Source organism: Pseudoliparis swirei, chromosome 6 (assembly GCF_029220125.1).
Source record: "Pseudoliparis swirei isolate HS2019 ecotype Mariana Trench chromosome 6, NWPU_hadal_v1, whole genome shotgun sequence".
In the NCBI taxonomy this organism is placed as follows: domain Eukaryota; kingdom Metazoa; phylum Chordata; class Actinopteri; order Perciformes; family Liparidae; genus Pseudoliparis; species Pseudoliparis swirei.
In genome coordinates, this window is record NC_079393.1 from 12171124 (window position 1) to 12196585 (window position 25462).

At 41.4% G+C, this 25462-nt stretch overlaps 4 protein-coding genes across 6 annotated transcripts; 2 read left to right on the forward strand and 2 right to left on the reverse strand.

The window, feature by feature from the left end:
* Positions 1–211: 211 nt before the first annotated feature.
* sema7a (semaphorin 7A) lies at positions 212–9418 on the reverse strand. The gene is made up of 14 exons (XM_056417594.1): positions 9205–9418; positions 8756–8895; positions 8032–8073; positions 7792–7887; positions 7427–7529; positions 7109–7219; positions 6689–6831; positions 5132–5319; positions 4696–4804; positions 3914–4109; positions 3609–3721; positions 3220–3365; positions 2929–2987; positions 212–2835 (listed from the first exon to the last, which is right to left on the reverse strand). The coding sequence occupies exons 1-14, from the start codon at positions 9311–9313 to the stop codon at positions 2411–2413; spliced, it is 1980 nt and encodes a 659-aa protein (XP_056273569.1). The 5' UTR covers positions 9314–9418; the 3' UTR covers positions 212–2410.
* Positions 9419–10560: 1142 nt separating this feature from the next.
* On the forward strand, positions 10561–13340 carry commd4 (COMM domain containing 4). Its single transcript, XM_056416883.1, has 8 exons — positions 10561–10607; positions 10891–10962; positions 11087–11152; positions 11240–11279; positions 11659–11778; positions 12461–12541; positions 12668–12844; positions 12959–13340. Exons 1-8 carry the CDS (start codon positions 10605–10607, stop codon positions 12997–12999), a joined length of 600 nt encoding a protein of 199 aa, XP_056272858.1. The 5' UTR covers positions 10561–10604; the 3' UTR covers positions 13000–13340.
* Positions 13341–13437: 97 nt separating this feature from the next.
* neil1 (nei-like DNA glycosylase 1) lies at positions 13438–17245 on the forward strand. Of its 3 annotated transcripts, none has more exons than XM_056416881.1 (10): positions 13438–13866; positions 14171–14649; positions 14732–14851; positions 15870–15978; positions 16084–16177; positions 16276–16397; positions 16476–16503; positions 16607–16668; positions 16740–16941; positions 17040–17245. In XM_056416881.1, exons 2-10 carry the CDS (start codon positions 14195–14197, stop codon positions 17090–17092), a joined length of 1245 nt encoding a protein of 414 aa, XP_056272856.1. In that variant the 5' UTR covers positions 13438–13866; positions 14171–14194; the 3' UTR covers positions 17093–17245. The 3 variants fall into 3 exon arrangements, with proteins under 3 accessions (XP_056272856.1, XP_056272855.1, XP_056272854.1); XM_056416880.1 differs by having other exon boundaries at positions 14176–14649; XM_056416879.1 differs by lacking the exon at positions 13438–13866 and having other exon boundaries at positions 13879–14649.
* man2c1 (mannosidase, alpha, class 2C, member 1) lies at positions 17108–25083 on the reverse strand. The gene is made up of 26 exons (XM_056416878.1): positions 24946–25083; positions 23553–23678; positions 23339–23462; positions 23189–23259; positions 22933–23110; positions 22664–22853; positions 22195–22301; positions 21987–22097; positions 21751–21843; positions 21540–21656; positions 21357–21452; positions 21122–21267; positions 20672–20795; positions 20043–20164; positions 19863–19948; positions 19639–19785; positions 19259–19338; positions 19087–19181; positions 18885–18989; positions 18641–18797; positions 18397–18540; positions 18144–18253; positions 17980–18059; positions 17757–17899; positions 17574–17677; positions 17108–17483 (listed from the first exon to the last, which is right to left on the reverse strand). Exons 1-26 carry the CDS (start codon positions 25044–25046, stop codon positions 17339–17341), a joined length of 3102 nt encoding a protein of 1033 aa, XP_056272853.1. The 5' UTR covers positions 25047–25083; the 3' UTR covers positions 17108–17338.
* Between the last annotated feature and the right edge of the window lie 379 nt (positions 25084–25462).

Below are 25462 nucleotides of genomic sequence, written 5' to 3' on the forward strand. Positions count from 1 at the left end.
ACTGCAGTGTTGCGCAATCCAGACTCAGAGGTGCTGACAGTTTAGAGATGTTGACATTCTAAGTGTGTCTTAAATTGGGCGTACACAAAAGCATATCAGGGATGCTAGAGTAAGCCACATCACCTCTAGTTCGAGCAGAGAGGGTCTGGATTGAATCAAACAGGGTGGCTCAAATAATGACTCACACCACAGACACATTATGGAGAGCACAGACGCATGAAAACACATTTTACAGCTTCACCTGAACTACGAGTACGTTTTTCAGCAGCCTACAGGTCAGATAGACACTTACAGGTCAGATACACACTTACAGGTTATAAACACTAGTAGACACATAACCATAGACCATGTGTTGGAATCTCAGATGAAAACAACTGACATCATTTGTGGAACAGGTGAAGCCTAATCCCACACAATGTATTTCACTTGAAATGTTCCATGTAAAGTCATTGTAGTGTTAAAATATATATTTGTTCAAACTGAGGACATCCAGCCAACATAGTAACAGCAGGGTGTGGTCACAAACAAGAAAAGCAACACGCCTAGATGAGTGTGCTTCCTCCTTTCTGTTCTTGCCTCAATAACAGAAAAATCACATCAGTTTATTTATGTGTCAGGTGTGGCAAAGTTTAGAGGGATTCAATGTCTGATAATGGAAATCAGATTTGACTGTGCTATATAAATGGGACATCGGGATTACTTCGAGATAGAAAATTCTACCGAAGCTTTTAAACTACAATAACCTAATCTGAAAGAAAATCTAACAAGAATACAGGATTTCCTGTCGGACTGTTGTGGCCAGAGAGAAGAAGTGTAGTTGTGATTCATTTATTTTCCTAAACAAGATGTATCTGCGTCATTGATGTCATTAGCAGGGCTGAGACCATTGAGACGGTGGGTCCAGGAATGAGACAGCTTAAGCTGAAGATCCTTGGTTGTTGATACTCTGATTAGGCTGCATGTGGTTTATTGCAGGGTGTCACGTCTGATAAAGGCATGACATATAAACTATTCCCTTAAAACCACTTACAAGTGGATCTAAGAGAGCGATGGTTATACAACTCCTTGTGACTAATGTCAGCTCCATTCTTTTTTTTATTTAAATGAGCTGGAAATCAATAATAATCACTTACATTCTTCAGGTAGCCTTTTCAAGCTAATATTATGCAAAAATATACTATTTCTGAAATTATAAGGACACATATTGCTTGCACGTATAAAACACTCCAGTGTGAAACATAAAAGATTGTACCAAAACACTAAAAGATATGAGGAAAAACTATCATCTTCAACCACCTTCTCAAATCTGTTCTAGGTCAAGTGGCCTGTGGGGCTAATATGTTCATTTCTCACACTGCAACTAATATTAATATCTTTTTGGATTTCAATGCAAAATAAAAAAAATGTTTGACCAAAAATGAATTAGTAAATTTAACAAAGTGCCACTTTCTTTACAAGGCAGACATTGCCTGCTCTGCTGAAAAACTTTTTTTACTGCACATTTTCTAACGCCTCTCTGGCTGAACAAAACAGGGAAATCCAGGGAGGGTCCCTGGGGTCTCCACCCTTCCGCAACAGAGGGAATTTGTACAGGAACTTTAAAAAACAGTTTTGCCCTCAAATAGACCAAAGAGCTTTCCTCAACATGCACACACTGTGCACAGGCTGTCTGTGGCTCTCACGATCACTTCTCTCTAAAGGTGTGCTTTGGTTTGGACAAAACCCTTTTCAAAAGGAATTCCTTCAGATTACTTATATCTTCCCTTTTTTCCATGTTTTAAAAGAAAGAAAATGAAAAAATTTCTCAGTTAATGAAACATAACATTATAGTTCATGAAGGATGTTGAGGTAATAAACTGATCATCAGCTGATCCAAACAAACAGATGGCGAACAACATGACTACAGCGTGTTCCTGTAGACCTAAGACCTAACGACATGTCCGCTTACGCGAAAAGTTTGTATTTCTGCTATTTTTTTCCAGCTTTATTGGTGGATTTCCTTTAATGTTCAATTCAATTCAATTCAGTTTATTTGTATAGCCCAATTTCACAAATTACAAATTTGTCTCGGAGTGCTTTACAATCTGTACACATAGACATCCCTGCCCCAAAACCTCACATCGGATCAGGAAAAACTCCCAAATAACCCTTCAGGGGGAAAAAAGGGAAGAAACCTTCAGGAGAGCAACAGAGGAGGATCCCTCTCCAGGATGGACAGGTGCAATAGATGTAATGTGTACAGAAGGACAGATTTAGATGTTAATGTTGCCTGTGTCCTGCTCTGAGAGCAATGACTAGAACAAAGAGCCTGAGGATGTTTATGCTACATTTTCATACGCGACTACTGGACCAACTGAAAATATTTTCAAAAGCAAGGGAGTGTTAAATTAAATAGTAATTTTTGCAAATCCTAAGTGAAAATCCCCAACACAGCAAGTCCGAGGGTGATCCATGCCTTCTGCGGCACGACAGCTGATGCATAATTCATCTTGGAAGGGAAGTTGATCCTCTCAGTGTTTTCATTTGTGTCTTGAATAATTTGCTCTCTAAGATAATACGTTTTCACGACTTTGCTGTAGTCTTTCTCTTTGGAAACACACTTGTAGCCGCCATAGTTCTCGTGTGCCATGGCCGGGATGAGGTGCAGGCAGTTCGACTGCATTTGGAGACACGGGCTGCTCTGGCCTTCATGATCCCAGGTGTAGACAGCATGGTAGGAGTCTATCGGGCATGACAGATAGAAGGGGACACTCAGGGGGACCGAGTGGTCCGTGCTCACACCCTCTGGTGATGGTGAAGCTGTCTGCCGTTTGGTCCGGTTTATGAGTTTTTCTTCTACAAGAATAAAAAATAAAAAATAAATACAGATGTGACAAGTTTTTGAGTCCATAGCAGGTTTGTATAAACAACCGGCTCATCGGTAGTTACCTTCTACTGCTGCGAGACATTGACTTATGTTCCCATCAATGATATTTTGAATGCCGCCACTGAAAATAAAAACAAAACATGTTCCAACAAGTGCATTTTAAGATGAGTGGCTTTGACGTTGCCCTGATTATCTGTTTTATGTTGAAAACATATTATTTTCGCCGCTCATCTTTGCATTAACATTCATTCCAATCTTTGGCAGAGAGTTAATATTCAGATGAACATGCAGAGAGCAGCTATTTCTGTCTTGTTAACGTGTTAGTTGTTGGTATCAATGCTGTCCACACTTACAGGGAAGTTGGAGTGCATCCAAACTTCGTCCAGGCGCAGTACGGGTCCCGGGCCAGGACACAATCTGCACAGGACTTGTTGTACTCATGACACCTCTGGAGGTCCATGATAGAAATTTTCTCTGGAAAACCAACTACTAACTTTTTCTGTGCACAGGGAGACACAAACGTAATTTCACTTCCAACCATTGATAGACCAAGTATTGCAATGTGTGAGACCTTTCTTTGGTATTACAAGCAGTCCCTTCCATATTACATAATCAAGTTAATATATAATACTGAATAGTGTAGCATACAAATATATAATTGTGAGAAATATAATTTCACCAATAAGTTGACAAAAACGCTACTGACAACACCTTGCCACACAAAGCATGGCATTTAAATTACCTTTGTGGATACAAGCTTCATTGATTTGATGGTTGAACGGCCGGAGAGTTGTGTTTCAGAGATGATGAACGGTTTGGACTCCGACTCCAACACTTTATGGATAGTCCCAGAATCTGTTGGAACAGCACACAAATGTTTTGTAATGTTGTTATTTTGTAGCTGATACTGTATTTTTAGCCCATTGTTCCTCACATAGTTACAGTCAGTCCATGATTAAAATACAGACAAACAAGGAAACACATGAGGCATAAACAGCTCAACAAAGTACGGAAGGAACACAATAATTCCTCCCAACCGGAACATACCAGTAGCCAGAAGCAGAACGTTATACATGTGCTGGTCTGCTGCCTGGACGCGGTCCACAGCTATCTTGGTGTAGTTGTTGCTGCTTGTATAAAATGGAGCTCTATAATGCATGGAGTGAACCCAGTCAGTCATTTCTGGGTAGTCCTTGACCATATTGACCGTGGCCAGTGGCAGGGTCCTGCTGTTTTTTACACACTGAAAAATACGTGGACACAAAGTTGTAGTTTCTTTCCATTTTTAAGCAGTTTGTATACTGTTGGAAAAGGGAACATTAACTGAATGTTTGTAGGACACTCGGGTTAAGTAACTCTTCAGTATACAAAACAGAAGGCATCCAAAAGTTGTATAAAAAGAAATAAGACAAACATTTCCGAGATATAACCTGAACAGATGGAAGGCACAGGGTTTTCTTAGCAAGACATGGCTACAAGTCAACCTTCTTTAAGTTACCATTACTCACTGGGTCAGTGAACTGCTTACGACTAGAGGAAATTCTGAAATGTATCCGTGTTGGTGGGGCCTCTTTAGTTCCTCAAGAGGGTTGAACTTAAAAAGACTTAAAAAACGACAAACTAATTCTACGAATGGAAACACTGAACCACATTTGATGGGTATAAGTATTACAGACACACATTTTCCACCCACTTATGTAACATGTTTGTGTCTTACTCTGGAACATCTGATCGGCCTATACACCAAAATGCATTGTGAACAGAAATAAAACCCTGAGAGGAACCATTCAGTCTCTGCAGTGCAACATAGCAACCAAACAAATGGTTACCGTTCCTGGCCTTGGTTTTGGGACGTCTTTGTTGTAGCCCTTGAAAGTTGAGTTCTCAAATAATTCCTCAATCATTTCGATTGAATAGATGCAGACTGCTGTGGAGTTCCTGGAAGAGCAATGAGATAACTGAAGTTAGGATAATAAATACAGCTGTTATCCGTATATCAGTGGTGGTGGTTTTGTCCCATTGCCTGATGCTGTCCGACTGTTAGCAGAAGATATTTTATTAAAATCCATTAAAACTTTTATTCAAGCCTCCATCAATTTATGTTGACCATCCTTTTAAAATATCTATATATATCTTTTCTGAGTCACACTACTTAAAGAAGTGCAATACTAAATTCAAGGTGAGAACTATTGTGTGTTGCCATGTCAGCGTGTTGCTTGTGCTGTTGCTTAGTTGCTGATAATGAAGGGAGGGGAAGTGTCTCACCAGCTGCTTGTGAAAAGCGTGAAAAGAGCATAAACTCGGGTGTCTCTCCAGTCCTCAGCATGCATCACATAGATGTCTTGGAGACGGTTGAAATAGAGCGACTCTTCCGGAAACCCACAGACAAGCCGGGCCTTGAGGAAAGATGTCCACATGTTCTGGAAGAATCGTTTTGGTCCACCTTCATCTACCTGCAAAATGACACCAATAAATGACATCACTTTTCACAGACTAACATTCATTAACTAATCGTTAATTGACTGTCTTTGGACTATGACCACCTGAGGGAAACTCAGACACTGAACTCTTTTAAGACTGGCCTAAAAACCTTTTTATTCAGGAAAGCATTTTTTACCTTGAGTTAATTTATTGTCAGCTATTACATTCTTTATTTTTATTTTTTATGGGTTGCTTTAACTATGTTTTAATCGGTTTTATTTGTTTTTACTATATGTGTGGCACTCTGAGATTCTTTGAAGGAAGAGTGCGCTAAAAATTAAATGCATTATTATTATTATTATTATTACGATATCTGGTATGAAACACCTACCCACTGTTAGGGCAAGTCTTGTTTGACACAAATGTCAAATAACAAGGGTGTTGAAAAGAGTCTACTTTAACACAATAATAGCGTGCCGTGTTAGTTTATTGAAATATAAGAAGCCTGATTCATTTGTGCAGGTAGTAGGAATTAGAGAACTGTGGTGCAGATCGTGCACTAATGAATTAATCATGTGTATGCCTTTGTAAAAAGACCGGCATCGTATTCACGTACCACAGGATATCACTGTGTCATCTTGCTTTGCTTTTTTAGCAAAGTGCAAGCAAATACTTCATTCCTACCAGGTAACCAAGAGCCCTGAGCTTGTAATAAGAGCATATCAGTAGATCATACTCTCCTGACCACACTACTGTACATAGGGTTGACCGTAACTAATGTTCAAGATAAAAAAACAACACTGGTATGAACAATGGTGGCCTTTTGTCTCCTTTATTTGGCAAATTCAGGACAGGTTACTGTTGGAGACCCAGCCAACACGAGAACACTGACAATAAACTCTGCTGACGTGTACAACAATTTACTGTCTGTTTATTCTAATTGAAACTAGAAGAGGTGATTATGCTTGTGGCGATAATGTAGATTTATGAACTACATTACAAAACACCATGGGAATAACCTTTTCCATTTGTAAAGTCAAAGTTTATCCTCAACCTTGGGAACAACGATCGACAAAATAATCTTACCTCAAGGTCCATTAAGTACGGTAGGTCTTCTGGTGCTTTCGATCAGATTACATGGCTTCATCAATATTTCATATTCTAAACATCAATGTCCGGGTAGCACCCACACAAAGGGCCTGCTTGTGCTTTGTTCCTACCAGACCAAAGCTGAACTAAGGGTGGGTGGGCTGATATGTCATACTGGTGCAAACAATACTACGTCTTGTTTTGAATATAAATATTAGCATGGATAGGAATGCAGAGAATTTGCTGTAGCAGTCCAGTGTGAGGCGAGAACTTCACTGACATACGTGTTTTCCACTTCAGTGTCCAGCATACCTTACACACTCTGGCAACCCTCGATATCCAGGGGTCAGCCTCCGGATTCTGATCGGAGTTCTTTTCACGGAAAAATATGTAGATCTTCTCGTTGTCGGGGTCTTCCCTCCGCTTCACCCACGAAGCGGAGATGAACGTGGGCTCTGTGAGAGGAGGACATGTTTTACAAACTGCTTCACTGTTTACAGTAGGCCTAAAGTGCCGTGCCAGCAGATAATATGACAACGCTTGGCATGTGAGACCATAACAAGTGATTATGAAAGGGCACTGAAGAGTGCAAAGAACAGCGCGAGTCAAAGACTTAACACGTTTAGGGCAAACTGATACTATTCAGGTGCATTTTGAAGTGATATTAATTATGGTTGTGGGATTGTTTTATATTCATCCTACATTAGGAGTACAGCTCAGTCATTAACCCACCTGAGACCCAGCTGTCATACATCCAGACATTAGTTCTGTTTCCAGCTTTTCGTCTGAATTGCAATGAACCTCCATCAGTATCCAAAGGCGCCGCCGAATATAGATCCCCCTCTAAAAATAGTAGAGAGACATTATGTGAAAACGAGCAAAGACGTTTAATTATTCAGTATATTTATGTGAAAGTGCACCGGTTGGCCAACTCGGCTATCACACGTGACTTCATGTGGTAACATAAGTCTGCAGCCCCCAGTCACATTTTGAAAACCCTAAAAAACATGAGCTACTATACGACTGTGCAAGTGGTTGAATTCAACATACCTGCTGTGAGGGAGACCGAGTTGTGTGTGTAAACAAATGGAGAGATGCCTGTCCCCTCATAACTCTTCTCTATTTTATAAGACTGGTTGTTCAATGAAGAAAACTGTAGAACCAAGTCAAAAGAATATTATCATAGTTAGTTGTGATGGTGCAATATATCTAAACACCAGGCACCCAACAACCGACTGAAATTACAGACAGGGTGCTGATTAGAGTTGAATGAGAACCATCGCCGTGACACAAACAATCTCCATGCTTCAATCAGCTCGGCCCTGTGGTTGCCAGTAAAGTCAACCAGACACGATGTCGGCAGAACGTCAGACCGAAGTGACGGAACATATTCAGCGATTCATGCAAACACTCACAAGCTTCCAACACTGCGGTTTGTGTCCATTTGTTCCGCAGACAAACAAGCTGTCCTGAAACTGCTCGATCACAGTGATGACATTTTCACATCGGCCCTACAGAAACAGAAGATATTATTATCAAGTCATCACAGTTATTTATGCTTTATAAAAAAAACTAAGTATGCTTTTCAAAAAATCTATTATTTTGCTAATTTGTTGAGCAGCCACTTCTGACCATATAAATCTGTATTTACTGACCTCTTGGCACTGTTGTTGCCCTGTGGTTTTCAAAGGAAATTTCTGTCGGGGAGATGAATTAATGGACAAATTAACAACGTTTTCACTTGAGGATCGTTTTAAATGAGACATTATGAAGAGAAAAATTACTTTTCCAACATCATTCACTTATTGTCAAAGCATAAAAGTTGCATAAACAGATGGTTTGGGCGATGACATGTCTTAAATAGGTGGAAAAGATATGTTAACGTAAAATTAAGATGTATCTGTGTTATGGTCAGAAACTAATCACTTCTGCTTTAGTTTCTGGAAGACATTCGACAAGCATCAGCCCACTATTAATGAATTCTGACTGAATATTTAACAGAATAGTTATCTGACTTTTCTGGATTATAACATAAACTTTTAGAAGTCATCAGCGTCTGTTTGTGTCATCCATCCGCAGCTCCTTCTGACTTAGAGCTGCATGTTATAGCTGGCTTTGAAAGGCCACATCTGTCAGTGGGCGCTGCCAGAGTCCTGTAACAATGGGTGTGTGACAACCATCTGCTAAATGGTTTAATTATGTCCTCAGCTGCTGCATCACGCACTCCAACGTCACCGTCATTACACACACACACACACCGAGGTCAAGCTGGGACTAGATAAGATATTAAATGAGTAAACAGGAAGTACATGCATTGCAGTTGATTAAATAATCAAAAGACAAAGATCAATTAAAAAATGTCAATTCAGAAACACCCACCTCTATAATATGATAGTCATCCACGTCAAGTTTCAGCACAAAATCTGTTCCTCCGACATACATCTGCTCAGAGTTCTCATGGCTGAAGAACACGCTGTGATTCTGACACACTTGGTATTCAAATCCACCACTGTTTACATCTGAGGGAGTAATGCATCACATTCTGTTTTTATATATGACATGGAGGGATGTGAAGGTCAGACTCATATAAATGACTGTATCATTAAACGTTGTAGCTACTCTCCTCTGATCTGGTTACATTCCCTTTGGAGAGTAAAGTTGGATGATCTAAATTGAACTAAATCTACTCTTAGCAGGTTTAAGAAGGATTTGAGGATTAACTCTGTGTCTGACTCTTCTAACCATCCACACTGATTTGAGATATTGATTTGTCTGAATACATCTAAAACATTGCAAACGTATGAAAAAGTGACAAGTGAACGTTATACCTTTTCTCAGAAGCCTGGGATTATGTTTAGATCCAAGAGTCGGTGAATTTAGGACGAGTTGAAGATTCCCGGCAAACCAAAAGAAAACAAATCGCAACATTTTGCGCATTATACGCTGAACATACTTATTTCAGTATGAACCGTCCTCAATCTGTCTGTTGGCGGACGGACGACATGAGAAAAGAGACAGGTGCCTCCTCGTCCAGCGAGGAGTTAAAGCCAATAACCTGTGTGGATGTATTCTCTCTGCTCTTTGCGCTCCCCGATGGTCAAGAGCACAATCCCGAAGCTGCTCGGTCTGTCACAAGGTGGTGGGCGGGGCCGCTGCAACGCTTCATCGTTATGAAATGATACGGCTGTAGATGACGTTAATATCAACAACTCAGTGTACATAAAACAAATGTGTAGGATACCAAGGGAAAAAATAAATATTTTGTATTTGATTTAATTTAATGTATAAACCAATGTGCTTGACACAGTACGTGCAGGGCATACATATGTGTTGAAGTCATTTCAAAAAGCCAAAAGCGGAAGCAATTTGAGAAACATATGTGATGAAGGCTATATTGAGGGAGAAAGACAAACATAAATGGAAATCAAACGACATGCAAAAAAGACCATATTTTCTAACTAAATGCCAATCTGCAACTATAAGAACGACAGAAACAACAACAAACAAAACGTATTGTTGAGACTCACTAATATGATTGAAATAATATCAGGTTTCTCCCTTGACATAAAAAGCAGACAGTTGAGTTCTGAGTAGCAGCTTGTTCGATCCTACAAAAAGCCCTCAGCAAAGGCATTAGCTCTGATGTAAACAGTGGCATTACCTGAAATATTTATTGTCTAAAGATATATTGTACAAATGGCAGGAAGGCTCCCCTGTTTAATGGATCTATTAACTCATCTAACCTGAAACATATCACACTGACTGATATATTCCACTTTTGCACCATCCCTTCCCCATTTTCCTCTTAATATAAATATATATAAACACCAGCAAGGACTTCCGGGTGCTCTTTCGTTCTCAGTCCATATAAACTCCTGCATTGGTCTCTTTGCACGGTGGAAATAATCTAAAACATTACATGCAGAATGTTTCAATCTAACTTGCTCAGGTTTGCTTTTCAACAAATTCCTAAAAACTTGAATACGACAACTTTTTTAAAATTTGAAAGTGTATCTGGGAGCTGAAGCATGCAGTAACAATCAACAAGTGATATGGTGTCTAATACAATTGCTATTTGTCATGGACATGAGTTGCCAAGATCAGAACCATCATCTGTGCCCGAAGGGAAGCCCACTGTTGTCCAATGTCCAATCAGATGTGACGAAGCAGAAAGTACTTCCGGTTCAGTTCCGCGTAACGCTGCTCAGCTGACTGACGACTGACAGCCATGGTAAACAATGAATAATCGTATTGTTTAATTCTAGTTTTCTTATTTAGAAGCCGTGTTTACAAGAAATTTTAGTTGCACCACTTATGCACGAAGTAACGTTAGTTGTTCTTCAACAGTATCGATGTTTAGACCCGACTTTTAGGAGCTGATGTTAGCAGGCTAAGCTATCAGTGACTTACAATGATGGATGTCTAACGTCAATGAGCATGATATCGTTTCGGTGTTTTGGAGCTGGCTTTAATAGCAGCTCAGTTAACAATGTGTATATGATGTCTGTTTCTAGCGGTTTCGTTTCTGTGGAGATTTGGACTGCCCAGACTGGGTACTGGCGGAAATAAGCACATTAGCCAAGATTGTGAGTACTTTAGTATACAGATTATTACTGTAGTTTAAAGAGTCAATATTGCGACTTTCAGGGTCAGTTTATGGTGTTTTTTTGTATGCTAATAATTGTGTTTTCTGCCTTTCTAACATAAAAGTCAAGTGTCAAAATGAAACTACTCTGTGCTCAAGTGCTGAAGGATTTGCTCGGGGATGGCATTGATGTAAGAATTTAAACATATTTCCATCATCTTTTACCTCACGTCATATTCACAATTCACTCACTGATATAAGCTATCTTTTTGTTTTAGTACGATAAGGTTACAAAGCTTACTGCCGATGCAAAGTTTGGTAAGTCTCCCTCATACTGCAGATCTTTTACAAATTGAGGGTTGAAGTTGCAGCAGTACACTGTATAAACACTATTATAAATAAAGGCCTACATTACAATTATGTGTTAACTAAAAGTATTTTGAGAGAATTGGACTATTTAGTTGAACGTGGAAGTAATACGACGTAAAAGTACAAGGGAGCATTAGTAACTGTACTAATGTACCACTACTACAACATGATTCCTTAGCAGAGTTGATATACTTAAGTATACTAGTGCTGGTACTGCATTTAAATATAACTAAACACTAAATTTAACACATACGCCTATGAAACTGTCATACTTCCACTGCAGGTTTTGCCATTAAATGTTCATTCATGACATCATTCCCTCTTGCAGAGAGCGGTGATATCAAAGCTAGCGTGGCAGTGCTCAGCTTCATTTTCTCCAGTGCTGCGAAGCATGATGTTGATAGCGAGTCCCTGTCCAGTGAGCTGCAGCAGCTCGGTCTGCCTAAAGGTAAGTCCACTGTGGTATAACAATGTTTGGTATAACAATTATGATTATGTCTTTTAATTTGTTGTCACACATGGCCAGACCACTTTTCATACTTTACTAGTGCCAAGCGTAAGGATGGACTGGTTGTTTCGGGTTGTTTTATTTTAGGGGTAATGTCTGCATTAAGTGGAGCCCTTTGGGGAGATACCCAGGGCTTCTAGAAAACCAAGGAATCCTGAATACACAGTTTTATATGTTTATAGTGTGCAGATTTGCCCTTCTATAAACATACAGGTACATATCATGTCGTTATAGGAGCATAATTGGGTATTGTAGAACTAAATATGATAACACACTACAGCCAGCTGGCACTCCAAGGTGTCACCTTTTGTACACAATGCACAGTGACAATGCTAGTTGGAGAGGTGGGGGTGTTGTGCAATGTGGATTTTGCACATTGATCGTATAATGCTGTCTCCAGCAGCTTGAGATGGTCTTTTTAAAATGTTGTGATCCACTTTATTTAATAGCTATGAACTAATTTGCGGCTGTTACTATTTTGCTAATGGATCGGTTGCTTCTGTATTAAGTGTTGTAACAGTAATTCGACTAATAATGTGTTAAAAGTCTTCAATGTGTTTATGCACTTAAAATACTCTCCTCTTGACTCTACAAATAATTTTACACAAACTCACAATTTCAGAACACACAACGGGGCTCTGCAAATCATATGAAGATAAGCACTCCGCGCTGCAAAGCAAACTAAGAGAGACGAGTCTGAGATGTAAGTCATTCTGTCCGTCTTGTCCTTGTCAAAAGAGGAAGACACAAATAGCTGATGATGAGAGCTGTTCCCTGTAAGGTTGCTGACTGAGAGATGACATCTATTCTGCCCTGTAATGAATTTCAGTGGGCCGACTGGAGGCGGTGTCCTGGCGCGTTGACTACACTCTGAGCTCCAGTGAGCTGAGGGAGGTGAATGAACCAATGATTCAGCTTAAACTGCAGACACACGGAGCAGAGTCGGCCTCAACAGAGACCACCGTTGTTTCCGTTTCTGCAGACAAGTTGAGAGTCCTGCTTGCAGGTCAGTTCTGCGTCATGCCAAATTGCAGCTATTTTCTGATAGTATGGCCATTTGTAAACCGTTTTATTGGTCAGATTTATTTTGTGATGAATATTTTTCTCTGTGTTTCTACAGAACTCAAACAAGCCCAGACTAGGATGAATGCACTTCAATGAAGAGTGGACAATGAAGTTAGACCTCAATGTCCGATTGACAGCCGGACACAAATGATGCTGTTTAAAAGTGCCAAACTTACATCTTTCCATTTTTTAGATGAATGTATTATCTCAAAGGTCATGTGGCTCATTCCTTATTTGTATTGACTGATATTTAGTTTTATTTTTCTACCATGTTAGTCATAATAATTGGTGGAAATGTGTCCAGACTGAACAAGAAAACTGAATGGACTATTTTTGTAAAATAATTGTATATTGATTACCACGTTTTGCTTTTAGTCATGATTCTAATTTGTGTTCGACCTTCTTATGCTTATAAATTACAAAAATAAAATGTGTAATATGTGTATCATTTATCGGTTTCCGCAAAGCTTACAATTCCCAGCATGCATTGGGGCTGTAGCCTACCGTTTTCTCATGTTGTGTTTTCTACATTGCATTTGCTTGAAAATTCATTAAATTATTTGAACACAGCGAACACATTCACTGAGATGAGAAATGTGTGCGACGATTATAACTAACGAGTGTGTGAGCAACGAGATCACGCGATATATATGGTGGCGATTGTTTTCGCGTGCTTATAAGTTTATAAGATGGTTGGCAATTCGGGGAAAGGGGATAGTTAATATTCCAACGTAGTAGGTGGCGGTAATGCGCGCTTTGACCCTGGTTTCTACCCACTATTTAACCGAAGAAGAAGAAGACGAATGTTTGGTAACACGCGTGTTGTGAACGCGTATTGGTCAGTGCCTTGTTTGGCACAGTGTGCAGCCCTGGAGAGAGAAACCCGCCAAACTCCCTCGGTTATATGACTACTTTAAGTCTTTTAACGAGTTTATCAACGGCGTGGTCTATTTCCTGTTTGGGGTGAGTTGTTTTGCTCCCCTCCACCTGACACACACCCCTCTCATTCAAATTAAACCCAAGGTCTTTTGGGGCTTTTAAAAAAAAGAATCACTTCGATTTTTACTTTCTATTCCTTTAATCAACTGTTTCTTTATGCCTGCACATGCACTTTTTATTTCCCTAAAATGTGCAGGCGTTATTTCCTGTATCAAAGCTGTCTCCTCACTTGTAAATTATAATGTCCATCATGTCCTCAATGTCCGTTAAACGTAGCCACAGCCACATTGGTGCTATGTTTTGTGATGTCACTTCATTTTTTTTGCAGAACAGCTCAATTTGTTTGAACAGAATGCCAGAGGGACCAGAGCTCCACCTGGCCAGCCTGTACGTGAACACAACGTGCACAGGAGTGGTGTTCACTGGACCAGTCACAAAATCTGAGGTCAGCAAGAATCTTCATGTGCCCTTCACCTGTGAGGCCTATCGCATTAGCGCCACTTCCAGAGGGAAGGAAGTGAAGCTCACGCTGACGCCCATGAAGAGTGATGATTCAAAAAACAAAGTGAAGCCAGGACAAGCAGACCAGCCCATGGAGATAGTTTTTCGCTTTGGGATGTCGGGCAGTTTCCGCTTCACCACAGAGGATGAGCTGCCCAAACATTCCCATCTGCGTTTTCACTCCAAAGAGAAGCCCTGCAGAGTGCTCAGCTTTGTGGATGCCCGCAGGTTTGGCAGCTGGCAACCCAATGGGACGTGGCAGCCTGACCGAGGGCCTTGTGTCATGTTTGAGTACGAAAGCTTCAGGTTAGTAAGGCTGAGACTGTAACTTAAGTCACCTGCTCAATCAAAGTATCACTGTCCCACTGACCAGATAATACCTTTGCAGGGAGAAGATAGTGTCACACCTGTCCAACCGGGCCTTTGACAGGCCCATCTGTGAAGCGCTGCTCAATCAGAAGTACTTCAACGGGATCGGGAACTACCTCAGGGCTGAAATCCTTTTCAGGTGATCCACTTAAAAAAATCAGCCATGACATATATAGGCATTTTAAATATAGGCATGTAACTAACAATTATTTGAATTATGTAATAATCTGGAATCATTTCCAATTGAAAATGTCATCCTCAAATTATTATTTTTTTCTTCCAGTATTTAGTTTCAATTAAAAGAAATTAAAAAAGCAGCACATCTTCACATTTGAGAAGGTGACATTTTTGTTTGAAAAAAGACTAATATATGAAAATGTTTAAAGATAATTCTTTATCCCGATACAAAAAAATACAATGCTTATTTCAAAGTCCTTAAGTCCAGTGTTTCCTCTTGTAGCTACATTTATTCAAACATATACAGGTATGAAACTTGTGGAATAGCAAACACATTTGATTAGTATTTAGTAATTGGCAGATAACCTGTGTTGAGTAATCAGAATAAGCATTCTGAGGAAATGTTGGATCAGTGCATCCCTAAGAAGATGCAAACAGTATTTACTTATTTACAGGGAGACAACGCATATTACTTTGGATGTTCTCAAATGTCGAGTTTGCATCTCTAGTAACCTGCTAGGTGTAACTCGTGGCTACGAAGGACACAAAGTGAAAGAAAGCCTGCGGCAGAGAAACCTTGACTAACAATAGGTCTCCATTCACGGTTTAAAAAGAAACATACAATGAGCAAGAATGAAAGAGGGAGTAGCTTTGCTTTAGTTCTGGTTTATTACAAGGATGCAACAATCAAGGTTGGACTAGAAAGACTACCAAAAGGTTTCTTTTGTCCTTTACAAGTGTTTTTCCTTTGAGGTTCTGGTTTGAAGAAAAAAGGCCGATTGTATGTTTTGTTTTGTTCACCAAAACACAGAACGGCTCTCATGAGACTCAAGGTCTGTTTAGCTCCAGATATGAGAAGAATGGCTTTCATTCTCTTCTTGGTTTCTTACGTCCAGCACACGGATTCAGATGCACTTAAAAACTAAGGAGCCTTTCTGTTTGACAAAAGAATGGGTCCAAAGTGGTTTGTCATTTTTTAGGCTGAGCATCCCACCGTTTGTGCCAGCCAGGGCCGTATTAGAAGGCCTGAAGTCAGAAGATGCATTTGAAAACAAGAAGGTTGTGAAGAATGAGATCACAGACACAAAGGTGAGAGAGCCGAGACAGACACTCGCATTTTTCAGATTATTAGGCACTCAACAATCATCGCTTTAAATTGTATAACAGTGCCTCTTTCTTTGTTCTGTGCACAAGACCTCAGACGGGTCTAAAGAGGAACAAGTGAAAGGCGAGCCGGGTGACCTGCTCCGACTGTGTCACACAGTACCGCTAGAGGTGGTGAACCTAGGTGGGTCATTTTGAGTGAAAGACACATTCACAATGATTTCATTCCGAGATAACACATCGCATTTAAAATTAAGGTTCTAACGCATTTTGTTTTCCTAGGTGGGAAGGGCTACGATCCCCAGAAGGCAGACTACTCTGACTTCAGGGCGTGGCTGCGGTGTTACTTTGTGGATGGAATGCAATCGATACAGGACCACAATGGCAGAACCATGTGGTTCAAAGTGAGTTAATAGGAACATCCTGTATTCTCTCGGGCAGTTTCACAAGTCACTGACCCATATGTACTGTTCAAATTTCAGGGAGATCCCGGACCCATGACACCTACAGGTACTCTGAATATATGAAACTTGAGAACTTCCGGTGAAATGTATGTGAGAATAGTGGATGAATAAACTGATCCGTTTGTTTTTCCACCCAATAAATTCAAAAGCACCCAAGGCCAAAAAGAGAGTGAAGAAAGAAGATGACCACGATTACACTGAAAAGAAAAAGGTAACAAGTCCCTTTTACGTTTTGCTTAAATTAATGCACTCCATAGATTAACACCAGTTTGATTTCATCAGGCGGTTAGGAGTCGCTCTGTTAGCACACCAAAGAAGAAGAATGCGATCAAAAGAGAAACTGTGACCAAAACACCAAAGAAAGAAGAGGATGGACCTTCAAAGGAAACCGCGTCCAAGAGGAAACGAGGAGTAAACGCACCTCAACAGGAAAAGAGAGAAACTGCACGGAGGAAGAAAAACAGCAGTTCAGAGCCAACGACAGGTGAGCTTAGAAACTTCTCAAAATGATAAGAAAAATCGACTGGGGTACTGCTGGAAAGAAAACAACAGAATTGTATCTCAAAGTCGTCCTTGTTGCAGGTCCACAGAGGCGTAGCGAGAGAGAGACCAGGCAGAACAGTACACCCAAATAAAGAGGCACCACTGTATGAGATGTATGTTTTTATACTGCAAAAATTGTTTTTAATAAAACGTGTTTTTATAAGTTTGGAAACTTTGTATTGATTTGATGCAAAGTAATTAATTTATTTATGTCACATTGTCATCCAGGAGTAGCTCAAACTGATGCCCTTCATTTGAAGTCTCCAAATAAGCTGCAACACAAGATGATACCTTTTCTAGCATTTAACTAGTTTATGTTTAGGATTTAGAACGTGAGCCTACGCTGAGATTTGGTTTCCAGCTGTGTCTTTCACAAAGATGAGGAGAAGTGACACAATTTGGAAGGGGCTGAAGTTCAGAGCGATTCCCTCTGACGTAATGCGTGCTGGCCGAGTGGGGTCTTGTCTCTCCAGGAAATCACAACTGAAAGGAAAAAAAACCCAGTTGCATTCTTAGTGGATAATAGAAGAACATTAAAAGATACCAGACAGCTATAAATGTATAAATACTCACTGCCAGGCTTCCTGGACTGGAAGGGTGGTACAGAGAGTTGCAGTCACGCTGCTCCCATGTGACTCATACAGTCGGACTACGAGTGACCCTTTCCTGTCCTCAGCCTGTCACGGGAAACACAGTAAATGGCCATTTGTGGGCTGAGTGGATTAAGTCAAGGCAGCTTAGCATTTAATGGGATACCTGTTTAATGGTCTCAAGGATGACTGCTGCGCTGTTGACGGAAAAGGCACTCCAGGGCTCGGTGTCGGCAGCGCACTGGATTGACCTCAAAGGGAAGTTGAGGTTGTACGCATACTGGATGACGGAAGCATCTTGGAAAGATCCTAAATTTAAAACACAAAACATGACATCACAAGTTCCACGGTGAGAGCGTTAAGGTGTAATGAGAAGAGCTCAATCCTACCCGCGTGTGGCATGACTGCATAGGTGAAATGATGAGTCCCCATGTCGGCATTGACATCTGGTGCCTTGGGTGCTCTCAGTCTGTGACGAGAGACGGATGCCATTAGATGCAGGGATTATTGACGTGGTGAAAGTGAATGGTATATGAACAGTGGGAAACCTCACAGGGACAGGGTCATCGTGTTCTTGTGGACTGAATAGCCATATTTGCAATCATTCAGCAGCGCGACCCCGAAGTTGTGCTCCGACAAATCGGCCCATTTGTGACCCCAGACCTGAGAAGGACGTCATGATGGAAACCAGCGAAGGCAACACAAAGCATTTCAACAGCGTTGTTTATGTTCTGACAGCATTGCTGACGTCTTTTGTCCTCAAGGTGAACGTCGTCCTACTCGTACAGTTCATGCTGGTGTTGTACCTCAAATCTGGCCCAGTCCCACGAGGTGTTCCTGTGTGTGGGTCTCTGCAGATGGCCAAACTGGATCTCGTACGTAGCGTCGGGGCTGTGGACTCGCACTGGGAATTCCACCTTCAGAAACTTGTGCGACTCCGCCCACTTCACCTGAAATTGGATGGATGCAACACTCGGTATTTCTTTGGGTTTTGAAGAATGTGTCAACCGTTGGTTCAGTGAATCTCCAGATATCATAAATGTTATATACCTCTGTGTTGAACTTGATGTACGGACACATGGCGTCCATGACGATCTCCTGTGTGATGGTGCTCTTATCACTAATCCTGAGCGTGAAGCTGACGCTGCCTCGGAGCCCACCCGAGGACACCACACGAGGAGGCTGCACCACCTCCAGAACCGGCTTCCTACGGGGTCAATCCTGCAGTTAGGCTCACCTGCAGATACTATAATGTGTATGAAGAGGGCAACAGAGGTATGCAACAGACTGACACCTTGTCTGCAGATGGTAGTCCATTACATCCCAAGCATCCCAGTACAGAGGGACATCATCAAACATGATAAACTGGTTCCCATGACAGCTGTCAGAAATGGCTTCTCTGAAACCAACCAAGTGGTGAGACAGATGTTAATTCATTAAAAAGTAGTCAGTGTGTAACCGGTCGTGGAAAATGTGGCCACGTGATCCGACCGTACCTGTTAGCATTGATCAAATACAGCGACGCCAAAGTGCCATCTGTGTTTACAACAGTCTGTAATATCCCGTTCTCCATGAGGATGGTGCCGTCGGCCTGTACATTACACACCTTAGTAAGCCACATTAAATGACAACGCAGTGAAATAAATTAAATGCTCTATTAGTACATACTTGAGAAGTGACAGAGACTGTAACCAGAGGCTGTGTGTCTTCGACGGGGGACAAACCGAGGCTGGGAACTCTCACCAGAGCTGCAGTACAACAGATACCACAGACCATCAAACATGCAGCAAACAGACAGCTCCAAACCATCATGGATCAGCTGGTCTGATCTCAACGGGTTATCAGGGTATCATAGCTGCGGCAAAAGAATCCTCAGATGATAAAAGGATAGCATGGTGTTCAGACCTAGATGAAGAAATGACTGTTGAAGAGGGGCAGGTCATATGACTAGCTAGTCAAGTCCAAACAATAAACTCAAGGTTCAAGCAATGATATGCAGCTGTACTTTGTAAGGCAACAACATCATTATTGTAAATATTTAAACATACCCAGACCAAGTCTATCAGCGCCCGCTGGACTCTGGATGACTTCATGGCGCTCCCATGGCAGAGAGTTGAACACACCAGTGGAGTTGCCTTTTGACCCGAGGGCTCCCAAGGCATCGTGCAGCAGTGCAGCGCCATCCCGACGGATATCTGACACACAGCATGGCATTCTTTTTAGAGAGCAATGCATGAACATGGCTGTGGTTTTCATGGACATAAAACTCTACCTTCATAATACCGGAGTGCATCCTCCACAACCATCTCGATACAGCTGCCGGGAATCACGTCATGGAACTGATTTAGTAGAAGCAGCCTGAAAGGGAGAATTCAAAGGAAACCGTATCACATACTGCAACAACAGAGCCATTAATGTATTAATCATCAAACTTTGATCCGTGTGTCTGGACCTCCAGAGCTCCTGCAGTTTTTCCACAGGATACTGAAAAGTCCTGTTCCGACACAGAGCCAAGCTGCCGGCTATCTCAATGTCATGAAGCAACGCCTCACACTGCCGGTTCCCTCGTTTGATCTAGGAGAGAACATAACAGCACTTAATCAAACAGCACACACATTATCCAATAGTACCTTTATTAGTTTTATTGATGTATATTTCCTGGACATGTACAACCCTTTCCCGCCCACTTATGCTTATCTTGTGGCATTGTGTGTGCAACTATTATATTGTAAGATGCAACGTGTAATTATGCCTTCCCCTTACATATAGGCTTGTGTATCTGCCTTTACTTACACACATTATATATAATAATATTATTATAACTAATAATTAACTATTATATATATATATTGTAAAATATAAATATATATATATATATTTTAAGCAATTCTGACTATTAGTATAATTGGCTAGATGTAACAATCCAAGTAAATCTTGCATGTAAATAATCTATACTATATCCTAATATTTACACAAGCTATAGCTTTATTATGAATACTGTTCTTGTTATTTCGTTCTTTTCTAGCCTCTTTGTGCTCAGATATCTTTTCTGTTATTGCAAAGCATCTTTTAAAGATCTACCTGAGCCTGTGTTGTGTAGCTGCCGTTGTGCAGCTCCAGGAAGAGCTCTCCGGTCCAAGTGCAAAGCAGAGCGGAGTCGGCCTGAAGCTGAGAGAAAAGCTTGTCAGGAGTAGATGACTGGACCCTGAGAAACACATGAATTAGACATGGAAGTGGCCAATGACGTCACTGGCTACACCGTTGTTATTCATTCTGACTAAAACATTAGTGTAATTAATAATATTGTAGGACCACATTATAATAAACATCACTTGTATACTGTTACATTTAACAAGCTTGGAGGAGTCCTCTGACTCCATGCCGGCAAACTTTATAACAAAAATTCCACAGTGCAGGAAAAGACAACATAAACTCATGAGTAATTGACTTCTGGGACGTATTTCTGACTCATTTTGGGCGGGTTTTTGTTACTGATGAGTGTTGAGTTATAAGTGTGGGACAGGAACTGACTTGGGAAGTCCATCTGTGTCCTGGACCCGGTGCAGTCTGTCCAGCATCAGCTGTGTGGGGCCGCCGCCTCCATCGCCAAAACCAAACAACACTGCACTGTGGTTCGCTCTTCCTTTGTCTTTGTTATTCTTTACTGTTTTCATCAGCTGTGGGCAGAAATGTAAGCTTTGTGAGGATTGTAAATATTATCGTCACAGACTCAACATTCATCGTGTTATGTGTACCGAACACTCACTTCCTCAACCTTGCCCATCATTCCATAGGAGTTTCCTGGTGGGAAGTGGGTTAAAACCTTTGAGCCATCCAGACCTTCCCAGAAAAATGTGTTGTGCTTGAGGAAAGAGAAGTCAAAACTGAAAGTCAAAACTTAACTAACCAATGTTTGTGTTTTTAAAAGTCTGTGGCCAGTACAACTTACAGGAAAGGTGTTGACCAGGTTCCAGCTGAGCTTCTGTGTCAAGAAATTGGAAATGCCAGAGCCCTGCATTATCTGAGGAAGCTGGGCAGAGTAGCCAAACGTGTCCGGAAGCCAGAACTAAAGAGAATGAGAAAAGATCATTATAGTATGCATACCTGATAAAATGGCACAAATGTAGCAGGTTATGACTTTTTTTTTAATGAATCCCTACCTCTTTGCAATGGATCCCAAACTCGTGGTTAAAGAAGCGTTGGCCTTCTAGAAACTGCCGAATCATGGACTCACCTGAGGGCAGATTGCCATCCTGACAGGCAAACATGTCATTCGTAAATCTTAACTTAGGATATTATGTTCAGAAAAAAAGAGCAAAGTGGCAGAAGCCCCTTTCATATAGTTAAATTCATAAGAAACATGAAAAGCGATTTATTTGCAAGATCTGAGGTTCACCATTTCCACCCATGTTCCTCCAACTGGTATGAAGCGGCCTTCCTTAACGTACTGCTGAATCTGGGAGAAGAGTCCCGGGTACCAGCTCTTTACCCACTGGAACTGCTGGGCCTGAACAGAAAGCAAAGAAGAGGTCAAAGTTGAAGAGGACTGCTCATATTTGTAAAATCTTAATGGCTCATAATAAACTGCCTCAGTGGGGAAATACCTGAGAGCACGTAAAAACAAAGTCTGAGTTCTTCTCCATCAAACGGATCACTGTCACCCAGCTTCGGCCACATTTGCGAATGGTCTCTTCGTAGGGCCACAGCCAAGCTTGGGAGACAGAAATGTAGAAATATGAGCCAATTTGACAAAATATTGGAAGATTGTACGTGAAACATTAGTTTCTACTTTAGAAATAGGGCAGATTATCCTGATTAGTATGTTTTTTAGCATTGCTTTGCTACAAGAGTATATAAAACCCCCTTTTCTGAAAAACCTTTTCCCTTTTTAACAAAATAAGCTAAACACGAGCAGCCAGAGAACAAAATGAAAAGTAAAACATTGGCAAAATTCTGATTTGAATATGTAAATATCGAATATAGATTAAATTTCAAATCTGACTAGGCATACGAAGCCAGGTTTTTTAAACCGTTTCGCATTCCCAAAATGACACATTTTAGACAGACTAAGACCTGAGTCTATGTGGCAGTGACCCATCGCATGAGCCGTGTGCTGGCTGTCCCCGTTCCGCTGGCTGAAGAAGGTGTGGGCCAGACTGTGAGCTTTGGAGAAAGAGCTGGGGTCAGAGGGGTCGCAGACGTTCACCATCTCATTGACAGTGAAGAGTGCCTGATAGCCTCGTTGCTCTCCCTCTCCGAGTTCCTGTGAAGGAAGAGAAAATGTGAGTTTCATTCAACTTCAACGAAAGTAAAATAACGTGTTATGTTTTGTGTGACTTCACCTTTACGATGTCAATCAGCATCTCAAAATCAGTCAGCAGCTCCTGTACGTCGCGGTTAAACACCACCAGCTCTGCCTTCTGTACAGAAAACTTCCTGTTTGGATCTGGGGCTGCAATCATGGACCCTTGACCAGCACCAAAAAGCCCATTACAGGCCACCTCCACATAAAGGGTGACACTAAAGAACATGAGAAAATAGTGTTAGATATATATTTAGTGACAGACGCAGCGATGAACTCTTGTTTAAGTAACTGACCTGTGTGGCTCCTCGTCTCTCAGACAGTCTGACAGGATGTAACTCGTCTTCTCGCCCTCTTTGGTGAGGCCCTACACATGTCACAATGAAATATACTTATTTGTTTGAGTAGGATTTTGACACTTTAATCTAGCCTGACTGCTACATTACCTGAACTGGCTGTTCATCTCTCCAAACCATTGCTTCACCATCGCTTTCCCACAGAAGATGAACCTCTTTTCCTCTCCAGGACTCTGGGATGTTCAGGGTCACTTTAAACCAGCAAGTCCACCACCTTCAGCAAGCATCAAGCTTGGTTCATTGACAACATCAGGGGGAATAAAAAGATATGTTTGGGTGATAAAACAAAGACAATTCTACTTACGTGGGTCCAAAGGTATCACCAACTGTATAAGGAGCAAAGGTCAGCTGAAAGGCCTCTGTGAATGTGATCCGTTTGGAGGACAAGGAGGAGGTGAGGGACTCCAGCGGGCAGGAGCTTCCATGCAGTCTGCAAAATAATTATTTAAAAAGTGTTGAGAGCCCAAAATCACAACGTGCTTTATGTATGATGAGGTCAGATTACTTTTGGGTAATAAAATGTCAACATAACACCTTGTAATATTAGCAGTAGGGATGGGTATCGTTTGGGTTTTTTCCGATACCGGTGCTAAACCGGTACTTTTAAAACGATACCGGTGCCTAAACGGTGCCTGAACCGATATTTTTTTTTTTAAACGCACAATGAGGACATTAAAAACCTCTTTGGCCATATTCCCTGTAGAAGCCGTTATCATGGAGCACTGACAAACAACGGATAGCAGACTGTTAACAAACACAATATATGTTCTCCATTATATGATGTGATATGTATTGTCATGTGCAGACTTTATAGGGTTAATCCTGTCACTGTTTTGATGGGCAAAGAGAACAACCAATCAGAGGTACTGAAGATGACACGTGACACAAAGTTTTGCTTCTGACAGCGAGAGTTCCACTGAAACAAAGTGACGCCCCACGGTCTTTATTCCTCCGTCATTATATTCCCGGTAACACCGGGTATACAGCCGGGACCGCTGCACATCAACACATCTGCTAGCAGACTGTCACGCTCGTAGCTAGCGCTAGCTACGAGCTAGCTTAAACATGGTTATAATGGCTAATTTATTATTTCTTGGGCTACTTTTATGAATGCAAGACTTGCAATCAACGTTCCGGTACTAATCTGAGTTCAGGCTGCTCGTCATAATCGGTCTCCCCGTGTTCAGGGGGACCGGTGACGGCCTCCCCATCGCGTCCAGCCTGACGCTGGTGTGCTCCACACGGGCTCACGCAGTCACACACGGCGCAGCCTCCGCTGTCAGAGTTAAATATGAGAGGCTCGTAACCTGCTGACAGGGCGGAGTCACCTGAGAAGTTCACAACAATAGTTTTTTTCAATTTCAATCGGCTCAGGCACCGGAAAGAAACACCGGAATGTGCGTTGCGTTTCGGTCCGGGTAACACCGGTTGTATTGGAACCGGTACCACATTGGCACCGGGTTTCGGTACCCAACCCTAATTAGCAGTGTGTTACAGACATATGAAACTAATACTGATATCCAAATAATCACTGAGCAGCATAATGTGCATGTACGAGTAGGATATGAATGAACGTGATATTAAACAATCCTCTATTTAAAGGACCACAGAAACAAACGGAACCATGTCTGGTCTGCAGCACTTCAGTCCTTTAATCTATCGGAGAGTTAATGCAGCTGCATGAAAAGATGCCTTACCGTCCTCTCAGGTTGCAGTCTGTGAAGTAAATGTCAGAGATAAATTTATCTGCTCTCTCGAGGAGAGTGAGCCTATTTTTTAGCACCGGCTGGTGATGCATCGCGAAACCATCAAGCAGAACACGAGCGTCAGGTTTACGGTCCACAGCGAGCACTCAACTCTGGGAGACCCGGAAGTAGAACGTATTGTTATGGCACGTGACCAGCCACGAGATGGCAGTCCTGTCCAACAGGTTTTCTCTCTCTCTTCTGGTCAGGAAAAGGAAGAAAGTGACCGCCGGGCATCCTTTTGCTTTTAAGAATCATTTAAAATGGACGTATTTATCTTAAATTAGTTTTTTTTAACAGGTATCCTCGGTCAAATAAATTATTGGTCAACATATTGTAGCGACCCTGGGTCAGGAACGCCGAGAGACGTGGATAATAGGTAGGGTGTTTATCAGAGAACATAGACACAAGCTTGTGTTGTTAGCCACGCCCAAAACCCCAAAAAAACGCCTCCAAACCAGCTTCGTCT

Excerpts from the sequence above, each read along its gene's own strand:
- sema7a (XM_056417594.1), bottom strand. The coding sequence starts at position 9,313 with ATGCGCAAAATGTTGCGATTTGTTTTCTTTTGGTTTGCCGGGAATCTT. Across the intron at positions 8,896-9,204 it reads TCCCAGGCTTCTGAGAAAAG|ATGTAAACAGTGGTGGATTT; the intron begins GTATAACGTTCA and ends TTACTCCCTCAG. Across the intron at positions 2,836-2,928 it reads ATGTCTCGCAGCAGTAGAAG|AAGAAAAACTCATAAACCGG; the intron begins GTAACTACCGAT and ends TTATTCTTGTAG.
- commd4 (XM_056416883.1), top strand. Across the intron at positions 10,963-11,086 it reads TAAGCACATTAGCCAAGATT|TCAAGTGTCAAAATGAAACT; the intron begins GTGAGTACTTTA and ends CTAACATAAAAG. Across the intron at positions 12,542-12,667 it reads AAGAGAGACGAGTCTGAGAT|TGGGCCGACTGGAGGCGGTG; the intron begins GTAAGTCATTCT and ends AATGAATTTCAG.
- neil1 (XM_056416879.1), top strand. The coding sequence starts at position 14,084 with ATGTCCATCATGTCCTCAATGTCCGTTAAACGTAGCCACAGCCACATT. Across the intron at positions 14,650-14,731 it reads TTTGAGTACGAAAGCTTCAG|GGAGAAGATAGTGTCACACC; the intron begins GTTAGTAAGGCT and ends ATACCTTTGCAG. Across the intron at positions 16,942-17,039 it reads CAGTTCAGAGCCAACGACAG|GTCCACAGAGGCGTAGCGAG; the intron begins GTGAGCTTAGAA and ends TCCTTGTTGCAG.
- man2c1 (XM_056416878.1), bottom strand. The coding sequence starts at position 25,046 with ATGCATCACCAGCCGGTGCTAAAAAATAGGCTCACTCTCCTCGAGAGA. Across the intron at positions 19,949-20,042 it reads AAACTGCAGGAGCTCTGGAG|GCTGCTTCTACTAAATCAGT; the intron begins GTCCAGACACAC and ends TCTCCCTTTCAG. Across the intron at positions 18,990-19,086 it reads TATTTGATCAATGCTAACAG|AGAAGCCATTTCTGACAGCT; the intron begins GTACGGTCGGAT and ends GGTTGGTTTCAG.